Raw genomic sequence first — 15,576 nt, 5'->3', positions numbered from 1 at the left:
CTTAGCAGAGCGTTCGTGGCTTGATGAGTCGAGACTGTTTTCCAAGATGGTGCCTGTCCGTGAATGCGTAAGGCACTATGTTTATAAAATATCTTCTTATTAAACTGTTTGTACACATACAAAGTTCTCAATGCTTTGGTTTGGATGTAGGGACCCTCATTATGCTACCGTGTTAGTGTGAGGCTATTTTGAGCCTTGTTAGTGGTATTAACTAGCGATTTAATTTCACTACCCGGTGCCCCATAGACTAGTGTTATAAGCTAATCTGTTTTTAAAGATAAAACTCTTTACATTCGATTTCCATGAAAACGCATCCCAGAGAACGATCTACTCGGTAACCATCTGTTAATTACCCCTAGGGTCATTTCTCACCGGAGTTGTCCTTTAAGGGAATAACAAATTTGAAAAAACGGTGAAATATCCCTTTAACAAAAAAAGACTTATTTGGAGAAATTACAATTCTTAATCTAAACCAGGGTCGCCCGGAGGGATAATCGCTAGAACGTGATCAAACACAAGCTAATCATTCATCATTGTAACATAGCTTGTTTTAAGTTAGTAGCTATAAATATGATTAAAGTGATGCTTAAATTACACAAATCAATGAAAGCACGCAGCTCTGAGCTCTGAAAGCACGAGTGCTGCTTATCACACACACACACACACACACACACACATACACACACGCATTATCTTGTTCTGATGTTTGTTGCACCTACCGTTGAGAACTTTCTAATAGTGTATTTCGAAGATATTATCAAGTAGGATATATAAAGTCTCATTAAAGATTTCACACACATCACAATGACAGTGATCCATGGGCGAAGCTACAAACACTATCGTGTTCATGTGTTTGGAAGTTGCTCATCTCATCAGCTGACGCGCAAACTGCCAGAAATGAAATGTTGAGCGTCGCATCCTGAAGCTCAACACACAGTTGTCTTCATTTCAAAATAGCGAGCCGAGAGTAAATGATATTACCAGTACTGATGCCGCTCTCTCTCATTGTGGTCTTGATCTCAAAGTGAGCTGAAACTAAAGTTAAAGAACGACACTAAAATTGCGTTTTAACGTGAAACGAGATTCCGCGTCTTTATTAAAATCAACACATTAATGATTTCTCTCATCCACCTGCAATTTTGGGATGTTTACCCACCTGAACCGCGAAAATAACCGCAATCCGCTCAAACTCCTTAGAGTCCTTACACAAAAAAAGTCTTTCAGCAACATCCGTGTGTAGTTAAATGCACTAAACGAACCGTCGAGGCAGATGATTTTGCCTCGAGGATTTTTTTGAATCCGATTAACTCGAGTTACTCGATGAATCGTTTCAGCCCTACGACGAAGTGTAGACTGTCAATGGAGGGACAGAAATCACTCAGATTTCATTTAAACTATCTTCATTTGCGTTACGAAGATAAACAAAAGACTACGGGTTTGGAACAACATGAGGGTGATTAATTGAAGACATTTATTTTCTTTTTTTGGTGAACTAACCCTTTAAGTGAGATCTGTGTATCTGATTTTTTCCCCCCTGAAAACAAATATTTTCATTGTGCATAGCTTCAAGCATTTCCTTGGGGAAGTAATATTAAATTCAAAATATGATGGTCTCTTTGAACTCATTTACTCATGGTTACTGTTTAATCTACAGGCGTTTCATTTACACTGGTGAGTAGGAGCAGTCTGAGGGATATTGTTTCCCTGAGGAGATCATTGACTAAAACACTTTGCATTCCATTCACTGTATGTAAGTCATTTTCAGAGGTTATAACCCAGAGCCGCTGAAGGAGGACACGATTGCCTTTATGGTCCATATCAAAAAGCCTTTTCAAGTTTCATTTCATGACTGGTACCTCTTCGTTTTTCCCTCAGATTAATTATTTTACAGTTCTTCAAGAGTTTATTTTATATTATTATTATTATTATTTTGATTTGTAATTATTATTTTGATTTCTTTCACTTTTTAATTAAACATTTTAAAAAGCCATCTGCATTCTCGTTGCATTTGATCAACAAGTGCACAGGATTATTCCGGCCTCACCGCTAGAATTCCCCGCAGGTGAAGAGATCTGAGAGCAGTCATGCGGACCCTGCTGCTGCTAAAACTGACCATCACAATCCCAGGCAGCCCCGGCCACAGCTGAGACTTTAACTGAGCAGCACAAACTGTTTTCTCAACAAAGGGATTGGCTCAAACAAATGTCATAAGCCTTTAATGAGAGAGCTGATCTCACTAAAACCTACTTCTATTCACAGGCCCTATAGCCATTGGAGTCACTGAGACCAAACAGAGGCTCTCTCTCTTAGGAACCCACTGCAGCCAAGCCACATAACAATGCAGGTCAATTAATTGGTTAAAAAAGTGGGAATCCAATTAATGTGTATCAAGCTGGCATTTTTGCATGATGATAGCTCATTAGTGGGGGTGTTTTGTTGGATTATCCCCCCCTCATTAAAAGGCTGTCTTTCTCAGTAGGGCTTTAGGCAGCAGGGAGGGGATTCTTTATGCAACAGGTCTGAAACAAAAACTCTATGTTATCCTCATTTAATGGATTTAACGGTGTTGAATTTTTAAATGGTTTGGGCAGATGCCTTTTGACAGGGCATTGCAATTCACATTCCCTTTCACACTGTTCCTAAATTGCAGAGGGCCATTTAGTGAAAAAGTGAAAGCGAACTTTAGTGTACTTTTACCAGTAAATAGTAGTGTGCAATATTTTGTAGGATTTTTTTTTGTAAGTATATCCAGCAAAGTAAATTTATTTATTTGTGATTTCTGATGTCCCATCATGGAAAGCTGCTCTAAACAATTGTTGACTGAATCTTAAATACACTGAAAATAACTGGTGTAAACCATTTCAATCAGAAAATCTGCTTCTTTCAAAAGTTGGCAAGTAACATTGAACTAAACATATTTTGAAGTAAAAAGACTGAAATAGTATTTTCTTGTAAAACTTATTTACTATTTATACAGTGTAGTGTTATAGCATATACTTGCCCATTTTGGGTGTTTTTTTCGACATGGAAAAAAACAACTAAAATGGCATTTTTCACATTTTGCGCAGTTGTTTTTAGTTTGTCTCTGAGCAGAAGATGGATATCCCTGCCATACTTGTGTAGAATAACTTCACTTTAATCTTGTTTGAGGCAAAATTTCAAGTGGAGTGTGTCTAGTTGTTTCCGAGATTACTTCATCTTTCTCTCTGAAGCCACTTCCGCCTTTGTCCTCTGGCATTCAATGTCCCATTACCCTTCACAAGCAGCTAGTTTCTGCTGTTTGCCCAGTGCTTTCCACTGAGGCCAAAATCACGGCAATGTGTAGGAATGCCTTTTCTTTTCTCTCATCGCTGCCCTCTTTTACAAACTCTGATTAATTGATGACTCTAGCGTGGACCATTTGCTATATTCACTGCCAGAAGGAAATGGTATTTTTGTTTTTAATTAATTTTCAATTATAACACTTTTAAGCCTTTTCTTGTTTGGGTCAAGTGTTTTTTTTTTCTTCTTTTTTTCGAGGAAAATCCATTGTTTGTGTCATGTGACATGTTCAGGGAGCTGCGAGAAGGACAGTTAGTCCAAAGTCACATGGATTTTGGAAGTTACTGATCTTGGGCACATGATCTAGGTCACCAGGTTTAAAGTATAGAGTGCCCGTTTGTTCTTAGAAATTGTGAAATAGAAATGGATTGCGCTAGTTCTGTAAACTCTCCTGTAAGCTACCGTCATCCGTGCATCAAGTCACACCCATAATTGTACATTCATAATTGTTTTAATTAGTTTTTAGTTCCTTTTCCCGTTTTCCCCTGTTTTTCCATCATGTTCAACAAACAATCAGTTATCAAATCAAATTGCTTCCAATGGTTTATAATTGAAGTCGGTAATTATAGCCTTAGAACATTAAAAAGTAGTTTTGTATATTTGATATGTGCCCTGAACACTATGCAAAATATAAAATGGAGTGTCTATTTCATGAGGGTATCAAAGTTTAGATTAATTCAGCCTCAAGTCATGGCAAATGTTAATTGTCAACGAGTAATGATGAAGTGGGAAAATAATTAGGAATATGTTAATCATAGTATTTACTATGCAACCCAAAGCATCCTAATTTTAGCCTTGGATTGCACTGAATGTTTTTTTCCCCCCTCAGTCTAATGCATATTTGGTCATTATTGAAAATGTATAACATACTAGAATGTTGTACATCAATCTATTGTGACAGAAAGTAAGCTTTTTGGGGTTTGTGGGGTAGCGTTTGAACTGTGTTGACACCAATCCCCTTTTAAAGAGAGTCTGACACATTACATCAGAAAAGACTGCTTTTATCACATAAAGCATCAACACATGGCACAATTATATCTGTCCAAGAATCCCCCCCCCCCACCCTAAGAATTAGAACATTTAAATAAAAAAGTGATTGTAAATGCAAAGCTCATGTAATGTAGTGGATGTTATTTAATGTTTTTCCCTGTTTTAGAACAGCTATACTTTCCCCCCGACATTAGTTCAATTTAAAACGCCGTAGAAAGAATGTCTTCATAATTACTTTTCATCATCATTTATAGATGGACAGTATGAAGTCAGGGAAAAAATCTTAAAAAGAAAGCTATTTTTTAAAACCTAACTTATGTTGTACGTTTTTGCTTTCTCCCCCCTCTTTTTTGGCAGTATTCCTCTCATTCATCTCCTAATCATCTATTCTGTGCAGCCAGCTGTATACATTGACAAATGTTTCCAACAGTAGACATTTACCTAGCGTAGATAAAAAATGTAAAACATTTCCAATACATTCAGCATTAGGCAAATCTATAAATGAAAATGTTTTCCCTCTCTGAAGCACTACTTCCTTGTTTTACAAATATTAAAATAATACTACTCACACAAATCTAGTGGATGTTATTTTAACTTTACTATAATAATGTCCTCTTAGTTAATGTTAGCTAATGCATTAACTAACATTAACTAAGATAAGAATATTTTTTTTTATCTTAAGTTCATGTTAAATAATGTTAGCAAATGGAGCCTTATTGTAAAGTGTTGCTGCTACTTTACAGTCTCTAACAAAGTCTCTTTTTATTGAATCTTGCTTCTGGTGGTGTTTCAGACCAGATTTTGGATTAATTTTTGGAGGATTTTAATGTGCAAAAGTTTTATTTTGCTCGCAAATGTTACAGATGTGTAAAGTTTTAGTGGGCTGCATCCCACCTATTGCCTTACAGATTGGTGGGGTTATAACCCTAAAAGTAAGCGCTGTTATTTAAGCACTGTTTTAACTACACAGACTGTATGTTACCATAAGAGCGTATCCATGTCAAAATCAGTTTAGACTCTAGCAGCGAGTCTAACAGTAGCCGTGGGGTCAAATCCTTTTCATTCATTCCCTGTAATATACTGAAACACTGTACAGTACGGCAGTGCATCGGGGAGTTTGATTTCAAGCAGATACTGACCCCAACAATGAACAGATTTAATCTGATTAGAAAGCGGCAGTCCCTGTAAAAGCAGGGTGCTTGTGCGGGACCAGCCAGTGAGTTTACCCACTCATGCCATCTGTTAAGAGGCTGCTCCAAAGTTCAGCTTGGATTCACAAGCCCCAGGAGTTCTACCAGCTTGCTTACTTCTCCTGTCCGCTGGATCGTGGCGCGTGCGCGTATGTGTGTGGGTTATGTTTGTATGTGTGTACTTGTGTTCATGTGTGCATGTCTGGACCCACCTCTGCTCCACATACCAAACCGATTGTCCCTGCCTTCACAGGCAGGTAGGAGACTGGCTGTCTTCAGAACAGGGTAAGCCTACCGTAATATAGCAATCTGTAGAACATTTCAACCACGGTGACGCATTAGGGTTATTCCGAGAGAAAGTTTCGTCTTAGCCGCTTTCGGTGTCTTTTTTTTGTTTTGTTTCTCAGGTGGTTCAAGTGAATGAAACTTTTCACCCTGGCTTTGAAGAACAGCTTTGTTTTGGCCTTAAGTGCAAAAAGTCAAAGCAAAGTCTCTCTGGCTCTCATTCACTGACGTATAGCGCCACCATCATGCTCAGACTGACTAATGAAATCTGTGGCCATTTACTGTATGTTTCAAGACAAGTTGAGCCTTCACCCTTGTTTTTATTTCCTTAGCTCACAGAGTAGAATTGTATGACACAAATTAAATTAAATAATAACAAGAAACTGACTTGTTCATTTTAAGTGACTCACAGAAAAAAATATATAGGCCTACTATAGATTATTCTTTTGCCAGAATTTTTTTTTTTGAAATATGGTTGTTATTTACACTTTTTAAGCAGCAATAGATGCAATTCACTACATTAACAATTAAGTCATTACTTTACATGGAGGATTGCTTTGGAGGCTTCACAGATAGGGTTTGAATTATGAGCCTGCTCTGGAAATATGTCTAGATCACGTTAATAAATCAGAATTAATCTAAAACTGTTATGTCTATTTTATCTCTTATGTACTTTACAAGGTTGCACTGTCTTTCTCATATATATAGAAAACGCTTAAAATTAGCACATTTGACTCATGATTTACCTTTTATATCTTGAATTCCTTCGACTCTCCCCTGGGTTTTTGGGTTAATAGATAACCGCAAACAGCTTGTTGAAAAATGATTTAGTTTGACCCATAAAATCATTAAAAGTCTAGCCGAACCCATACATACTTTACTATTGAAATGCTTTGGGGTTGTGTGATTGAATTTCTGACCTTTATGTGAAATGAGCAGTTTTTTTTTCCTTTTCTTTTTTTTCTGTATTGCCGTAGAGACAAAGCTCTCAACTTGACTCCTGTAATATGCAGTGTCTTAGATAAGAGTGGCCATTTTAGACACCATTTATGAATGTTGTGCTTCTTGTGGCTGATCAGTTTTCTAGGAATTGGTAGGGATTTATTGCAAGAATTTAGAATACAAATTTTTAAATGATAAATTACATAATTTTAGCATATTATTTATTTTAACTTTATTCTCTAATTTTCATTTAAAAACATTTAGATTTGGATTCTTCCTTACGATCACATTACACTGACAATTTAAACTTTTTGCATTATGCCATTTTTGTACACATTTAGTTTTTGACAGGTACTTGCATGTGAAATTATGATTCTAATTCTTGTGGAATATAAAAGAGTTTGTGGGTTGATTCGGTTAAGCGTGGGCCACTGGATTGAAGTGTTGAGGGTATGACTGTAAGAGACGGGATGGCGGGGAAAGTTTGGAGAGGAACCTGGCAGGGCCCGCCAATCAATCGCAAAGTTCACATTAAAAAGTGCTGACAGCAGTGGGAGAGAGAGTTCCCACTTTCATCTAGCACTAGACCTCCGGCTAACCTTCACGTCACACTTTTCCTCTCAAGACCTTCTTTCTTTATTAAATTGTGTTGCATCCCACGGTGGAATTCAAGGCACCGCCTGCTTTGTCACTTATCACAAAACTTTTGACTCATTGCATTTTTCATATGAAAAACAATTCACATGATAGCCTTGAACCGGGGGCCTTCTTTTTGACTTTATACAGCCCACACACACCAATCCAGTTCAAAACCTCTCTGTTTAATTGCGTTTGCTGATCAAACGCTAAAATCTCGACTGTAGATATATATATATATATATATAATGATTGTGTGTGTGTGTGTGTGTGTACACTACAGGTTTTTTTTTTATAATCTTGAACTCTTGTACACCGCAGAATTAGTTTGTCTGGTTTTAGTTGTTTTATATAATTTTCCATTTCTTTTATGTGACTAAAGAAAAAAAGACAAGCAAGGAACTCTGAAAATCTATTTGGTGTATTATTATGATTTATGTTTATAAAGTGTGGAATTTATTTAATTGCTTTTTAAATTGCTTGCCCTTGTGTACTGCATAAAGACTGGATTAATAATGCATAGCATTTATATATATATATATATATATATATATATATATATATATATATATATATATATATATATATATATATATATATATATATAATTTTTTACATTTACATTATTTATTTTTTTACAAAGGATGTCATAACAGAAATTGAATGACAGTTGAAATGAAGTCCATCTTATAAAATATTGTAAATATATGTTGTATTGTAAATGTGTCTTTAATTCTAAAAATTCTATCTGTAATTTTGGAATTTAAATTTGCATTCAGTTCAAGAGATGAATATGCTTACATCTTGTTCTGTGAAAATGTGTTCAGCTTATTTGTACAGTTTTGTACTTTTGTCTTCAAAAAACAGTAATGTACAATTACAACAACAGAGCTGATCTCAGCATTTTAAACAAAAACATGCACTGAACTTCAGTCTTTGACGCTAAAGGCTGTGTGTGATCTGGTTACCGGACGGTAACTCCTGGTTAGACAAAAAATGAGCAAAACACAGTCTTTTGCTGCCCCTTAAGGCTGTATGGAGGGTTGTATCTTTTTTTTATAACAAGGACTGTGTGTGTGTGTGTGTGTGTGTGTGTGTGTGTGTGTGTGTGTGTGTGTGTGTGTGTGTGTAGTTCTGCTCATTCACTTCAGCTTCAAAACAATAAAATCATTTAGTGAATGATATTGTTTATCTTACCAAATATACTTATTTGCAAATACATTTATTATTTTAAATTAACTACAGAAACCATACCTCAATTATCTTAGAAAAGTACCCACAGTGCTAAACTGATTTATATACAATTTTAAGAGAGTGTGATTCTATCAGAAAAGTGCTGTGTTATATACTTTTCCGATCAGTTATTAACAGGACAAGTTTTGTTTTTGCTCAGGGTCAGACGAGCCTTTGCTAATACATTATTTGTTAATTTATTTGTGATGGATATGTTTTTACTTGATCGGTTCATTGTCATATATACAGCCTAAAAATGCATTATCCAGTGAATATTCAAATTTAAGCAAGAATTTTGGCCAGTGTTTTGGCAAAAGGAAATGTGTGGTGTGACAGGAAATACTGCCATCAGGTGGTGAAAATACACCACAGCAACTAAACCATTTGGCACATACAGGACTTTTCAGGATTACATATTTTTTATGCAAAATGTATAGTTAAACTGATAAATGTGCATGGTTCTTATGTCATATACAGATCTTTTTATTTATTAAATGTAGTTATGTTTGTATTAAATTGAACAGTTCTTTTAATTCTATACATTTCATAAGTTGCGTTCCTTTCATACATATATATATATATGATTTTCATCCTCACCATAAATTATTCAAGGTGCTTTATTTAACATGGCTTATCCTATTGCTTGGGGTGATTTTTGTATATCTCCATAGTTTGGTTTGAGTGGCTTTGAGTGACAGAAAACATCAACAAATTAAAAAGGTATTTATGCAGATATATATTTGGCTTTAGTTCACATTTCATCGGCCAGAGCTGAACCTCAGTGCACTTAACCTTGCTTCAACTTCATTGAGACGGTCACTTTAGTCTTGTTACCTGTAAAAAAATATGTCTTCTTTTTCTCTCTTTTCCCTGAGCTCCACTACAAGCTGTCAAGTCTACACAAAGGAAGGAAGTAGGATATTAAGTTGCTGAGCTTTGCTTGTGTGCTGTGTTTATTTGCTGTGTCAGAGACTGAGAGATTACACTGTTTATATGTGGGGTGGCTGGAATCTGGTCAGGTGTCTCCTCAGGGCTAAAGTGGCAGGTCGGGAGCTAGAGATGCACTGTTGACACTGGTATTAAGAATGAAAGTTTGACTGGAGACTGTTCACTGCGAGTAAGTGGCTGCCATCAATCATTCTGGGAAAAATGGAAAATACACTCAAAGTACAGGGCTGTCTGTGGCGGGAGAAACGAGATCCTGCTTTTGAAAGAGAGCTTGTGGGATTCAATATTTGTTTTCATAACATGCTCTCAAAATCTTGTTATATAGTGGTAGTAGTTAAGCAGCATTAAAACAAGGAATAGGGTATACTGAAGCTATTGCCGCACTTTATTTATATTGGTGGGTTTATATTTAAAACTCCATTTCTGTGTTGACTCATACCTTCAAGTCATGACTACAAAAAGTTATTTCCACTGCCGTTGCCCAGGAAGAAAAGGTACAGTTCATTGAACACACTGTGACCTTTTGACCCAATAGCAAGGCTTGTTGTCACACTATATTGGGTAAGATGTTACTATGGAACTTGCTATTAAAAAGCCTATCACAAACTTTCATTATAATCAAACACAAAGCAATTAATATAACTTTTTTTCCGATTTAATTACAATTATGTAATAGTATTTATGTATTTATTTCTGAAAACATGAGCCACATTTTAAGCGGAAAAAGGGGATATGAAATTTTTTAAATAGATCTACTTAATAAAAAATGTGTACAAAAACCTATTTTGTAATTAATTACAGTATTTACTAATGTATTTATTGCTGAATGTATACGCTACATTTTTAATTGGGAAAAGGGATATTATGAATATGTGTGTGTCTGTGTGTGTGTGTATTTTTTATTAAATGGGTAACGGATATAGGTCTATTATACATTTGTCATATTCCCTTTTCCCACTTAAAAATATGGCTTATGCATTTAGCAATAAATACATAAATAGATACTGTTTCATAAGAAACTTTTTTTTCATTGAATAGGTCTATTTTTACTTTTTTATTTTCCATTTTTCCCACTTAAAATGTAGTTTATGCAATAAATAAAAACGGTAGTTAAATACAAAATATTTTTTGTAAGAAACGGTTTTTATTAAAAGCTGCAACAATACTCTAGCTTCAAAGTGGGCCGATGCTACACAAAAAGCCATCTTTCCTCCATCGTTGTTGCGGCATCATCAGAAGCTAAAAATGGCCAGTTGCCCGGGCCTGCTGTCATTGGAATTTGATTGATTACCATAAAAAAAATGTCTTTTGCTGACTGTGTAGAAAGTTGATTCTGTAGACCGGAACCCATGTGAAAAAACTGGAGGATATATGTGAACATCTGACTTATTGTCTGTAGGAGCAAAAACACAGTTAGCAGCCTTACAGTCATTCCTGCCAGTGCCTGCCGTTTATTACCCGAGGCAGTATAAACAGTGGAAGTGCTCAGATAGTCTCCCTCAGTCCTGGTCTGGCCCCTGTCCTGGCTCCACTGTCTCACTGATGGAAATAAAGATGGAGCTTTTTGCTTACGGTAGTTATCGAGATGTTATCAGAATGAATACAAATGTCTATGTGTGTTGTTTCGAAATCGTCAGCAAGGCACATACAAGTCTTCAAGGTCAAAGAGGCTGCCTGTTTTTGAAGGCGTAATTCGCTGTACATCTTATTGCATTGCTGTATTCCTACTTAATGTCACAGAAAGAAATAATTTAACTTGGCAGGTGCTTTTGAAACTGGCTTAGGGAAACAAAGGCATTAGTTGAAGGAGATTTCCGCTTCTTACTCTGTCATTTCATTGTATTTCTTTCTTAATTAAAACAGTCACAAGTTTCACTGAGCTGGATATCAAAGCCTGCGACATTTGGAAATGGACTTGGTGGAGTGTGCTTTTTTACATGTCAGGAAACTTTACAACTTGTGCACTGACATTCCCTGTAATGGGTGGAAAGGGGAACTAAAAACTTCAGATTTTCCCATTATCAATCCCTTAGGACCACTAATAACCTTCATGTCAATGTACACACCAATTAGGTTGGGGACAACAACACGAACATGCTTGTCAGTGACAGGAAAGGAAAGCAAAAATGTCCCAGGAGGAGTATTTATTTATTTATTGTTTGTCTGTCTGCACAGTGCATCTAGTTATTTGGATATTTAATAACCCTGTTATTTGTATATAAGAAAAGGTGCACTTTACTTGTTTTTAATAAATTTGTTTTGATTGTTTTAATGGAGAACTATATTTGTTTTATATACTTATACTATACTCTATACTACTATACTATACTATATACTATACTCAATACTATATGATTATATATTAGATTTTCTTCAAAAAGTGTGGAAACCCCATCATAATTTCTGCGATGAGTTGTTTTGCATGCATTATAGACGAGTACAACAAGAATGTTTTCAGTGTGCACTAAATTGTGAGGGGAAAAGTTTTGCGTACTACTCCGGATTGTGTTGAATGATGCATTAGGCAATGCTAAAACAATTAAAAATGCAATGTTTATTTTAGTGGGCTAATAGATGTCCTCTTTCTGAGGCTGGCGTGGGATTCCCTCTCTCACAGAGGAAAAAAAAATCTCATGATATCTGTTACAGAGAACATGAATATTGCATAAGTAGAACAAATAATCCAGAAATTACTAATCATAGTTTAGGTCATTCGAGAAGGTTCTCCTAGGAGAGTGACTGATGGGTCTGCGTTTACGAGGCGCCTTTGGATAGTGTGTCAGTGACGAATAAACTCTCCATTATTTATGTGGGCAAAGTGTTGACCTCACGACGTGCCACCAACCTTTAGAAGTCCTCTGGAACGTTTTGAAAAAGGGAAAAGTGATGGTAAACCCATGTATGTTTTCCTTTTTAATTTAGATGAGGATTGCTGGATTTTCTCTTAGCTTTATTATAGCCTTTTTCATATTATCTATTCCCATTAGGACATTATTAGTTTGTCTTTGGTGGTTATTTTCATTATTTTGGCCAAACAAAGAAAGTTAAACAAGAATCAGCAAAATCTAAATGTGAAAAATTTATAAAACTAGATTAGAGATATATGAGGGCCTGCCATGGAAGCAAAAATATTGAAGTTTAACATATGTTGAATAAAAGTGATTGGATTGGAAAATTAACACAAGGCAACTGTGATCAAGTCATTTAAAAAAACATTTTTTTTCTAAGACTGAGATTTATAAGTTCTCAAGTTTACTAAACTAAAATTATAACAAAAAATAGCTGTTGCTTTAAATAAAATAAACATTAACTTAAATAAAACATATAATTATATGTATTTATTAATAATATTAATATGAATAATATATTAAATGTAATTAAAATTGTATTCTTTATTTCTATTATTCTAATTTTATTTTACTTATTTTATTTTTGCTATTTGCCAAGGCAAAATTATTGTTCATTTTCATTTAGCTTATCTTTATGTACACTGTAAAAGGCAAATTTTGAACTTTTGCAGTACAATCGACTTGGATGTTTGTTATTTCAACATAAATTATGTTAAACTGACTTTAAAAAATGAGTTACATCTTGTATAACTAATAAAAACAAGTTTATATATATATATATATATACATACACACACACACACACAATGTATATGTATGTGTCTGTTTACTTATTCATTTAGAGTACAACTCCCCAGTACAAATCCCCTTTTAGATTTACGAGCTGCAGGCTTTGCAGCACAATGGCAGAAGAAAGCTAGTGTAAATGATAGGGCTTTTATATTATCAGAGAACTGTGTAAAGCTCTTCCTCGTTCAGCCAGATGTCCACCATCTCACATTACAGTGGAATCCAAAGGGAAAGGTCCACAGCAAGAACAGGTATAGATGATGGACAGCACGCCACTCCTGTGAGGGACCATAGTGGACCTGACATGCCATTTTCCTGACAAGCTGCCAAGCATCTCCTTTACCTCTCCCAGTTTGCTTAATTAAAAGAACACAGCCATAGACACAAGTGTCAGTCTGACCAGCATTCATGAAAAGACAGCTCAATAAAGATTACCATGTAATGAAGACGATATCAATCTCAGGATCTTCACACGCATAACAAATGACAAAGTTTTGGTTGTGCTAATGCTGTTTTTGAAGATGGGTCGCTTGTCATATAATCTTTTGGAAGAAATGGGCAGCTATATCAGATTCAGATTTTAAAGGTTGCATAAATGCTTGAGATATTTTTGAGCAAAATGTTATTTGCTTTCACATCATAAGATTAAATCAAATGCCATCTTTTAAAAATTACAAATAAATCTCATCCGTAGTTCACCGCCCTCAGATTGTGGGCTGGTCTGATTTGAGGACATGCTTGACCTCTCAACGCTTGGTCTCTAATCTCTTTGAAATATTCATAAGTGTCTTCCCTGCATATGTCTTTCAGTGGGAGGGTTTAGAGGTGGGACAGGGTTGCTTGGGGAAGCGCTGATGTTCCTCCTATCAGCACACACATGACCAAACCTCTCGCTTTTAGCTGGGAATTGGTTCCCAAAAAAATCTACAGGCCACCTTGACGGATCTCCCACCCCTCGCCCCAGTTACCTTTATCAGAACTGGCCGTTTAAAGAGACGCCGCAAAGAAAATAATCAAAAAAAAAACATATTATCTCAGACGAGGACATGAACCATCTGTGTTTGCACTGCCAGCTCATTCTGGGATGGAAATGTGAGCTGATTTGTATCTGTGTATTTTGATTGTTTGCAGTAATAATGAGAAGGACAGGGTCACTGCCACACATTCAAAGAGACTGACTTCTGCCCAAGTTGTAAACATTTTAAAGCAGTAGTGCAAGTAATTTATGTATCAGTGACCTCAGATGCAAAAAGAAAGCGTTTAAAAAAAAAAAATGAGCCCACACAAAACGTCCCTGCGCACAAAACGTTCCCACTCGCTGATAGAGGCCGTTTCCTTTGGCATGAAATCACTCATTAAAGATCAGACATGAAAGTGCTCATAGAAAGCTACAATGTTTAGAGCTAACATGCCAAATAATAAGAGCGAAACAGCTCTTTCAAGAAAAGACGAGTGACGGTTATGGAAGAGGACATTGTTTGGATGTTTTTTCATTGTGACGGTGGTACCGAAGCTTGACCCCATTTTATTCGTTTTAAAAGACAGCCACAGACCACCGAAATGCTTGTCAGGTCTTTTATGGTCTGTGGTCTCAAGCTTTCTTTGATCATTACTGACATCGTTTCAACCTCGAACAAATGACTAGATGTTTGAAATGAGTTTACAGATGTCCTTTAATTGTATACCGTCTTTCTTCATTACCATAAAATAGAAATATCTATATTAAATTTACTTTTGTAATGCAATAAAATTAAACTTAAATTATAAAGATGTTTATTATGTATACACTATAGCTAGTCAACCCAATATTTATTTTAGACACCTTCAACATTTTCTTACATTATCACAGTTTATTCACTATGGTTTAGAAAATGGTAATAAAATATGACGAGAACTCAAACTGTGTCAGAAAAAATGAATCTTGATAATGTCAGATAACTTTAATAGAAGGGATTACAATCAACCGATCATCTGTCAGCTGTTGAGTTTAAGTACACAATTAGATAATACTATTGCCAACCAATTACCAAGCAATGCTTCATTTTGTTCAGTCTGTGGTGTAAACGGTCGCATTAGCAATTAAAGAGAAAAACACTTAAGCAAAAAATGGTCAGGGTAAAGTGTCTGAATAATTTTGGTCCCGAATTGTTATCAATTTTACTGGTAGTCCACTGTATATACAATATTTGGGTATAATATGTCACATATATATATATATATATATATATATATATATATATATATATATATATATATATATATATATATATATATATATATATATATATATATATATATATATATATATATATATATATATATGATGCCTGAACATTTTTTGGTTTGACTGTACATATCTGTTAATTGAAATTAAAAAAATTGAAATGAAATAA

General features: G+C 35.3%; 1 protein-coding gene across 3 annotated transcripts in view; it reads left to right on the top strand.

Moving 5' to 3' along the window:
* Positions 1-15,576, top strand: part of cdhr1a (cadherin-related family member 1a) — a 143,622-nt gene that overhangs the window by 87,738 nt on the left and 40,308 nt on the right. For 2 of the 3 annotated variants that reach the window (XM_067421126.1, XM_067421129.1), the window contains exon 1: positions 5,606-5,786. The exons of the other annotated variant lie outside the window; for it this stretch is intronic. In XM_067421126.1, coding sequence (XP_067277227.1) covers positions 5,666-5,786 — 121 coding nt within the window. In that variant the 5' untranslated portion in view covers positions 5,606-5,665. Of the gene's footprint in view, positions 1-5,605; positions 5,787-15,576 lie in introns of those variants that run through there. 3 annotated transcript variants of the gene reach the window in all.

The sequence above is a fragment of the Pseudorasbora parva genome, chromosome 17, assembly GCF_024679245.1.
Source record: "Pseudorasbora parva isolate DD20220531a chromosome 17, ASM2467924v1, whole genome shotgun sequence".
Taxonomy (NCBI): Eukaryota; Metazoa; Chordata; class Actinopteri; order Cypriniformes; family Gobionidae; genus Pseudorasbora; species Pseudorasbora parva.
This window is presented reverse-complemented; position numbering and strand designations above follow the sequence as displayed.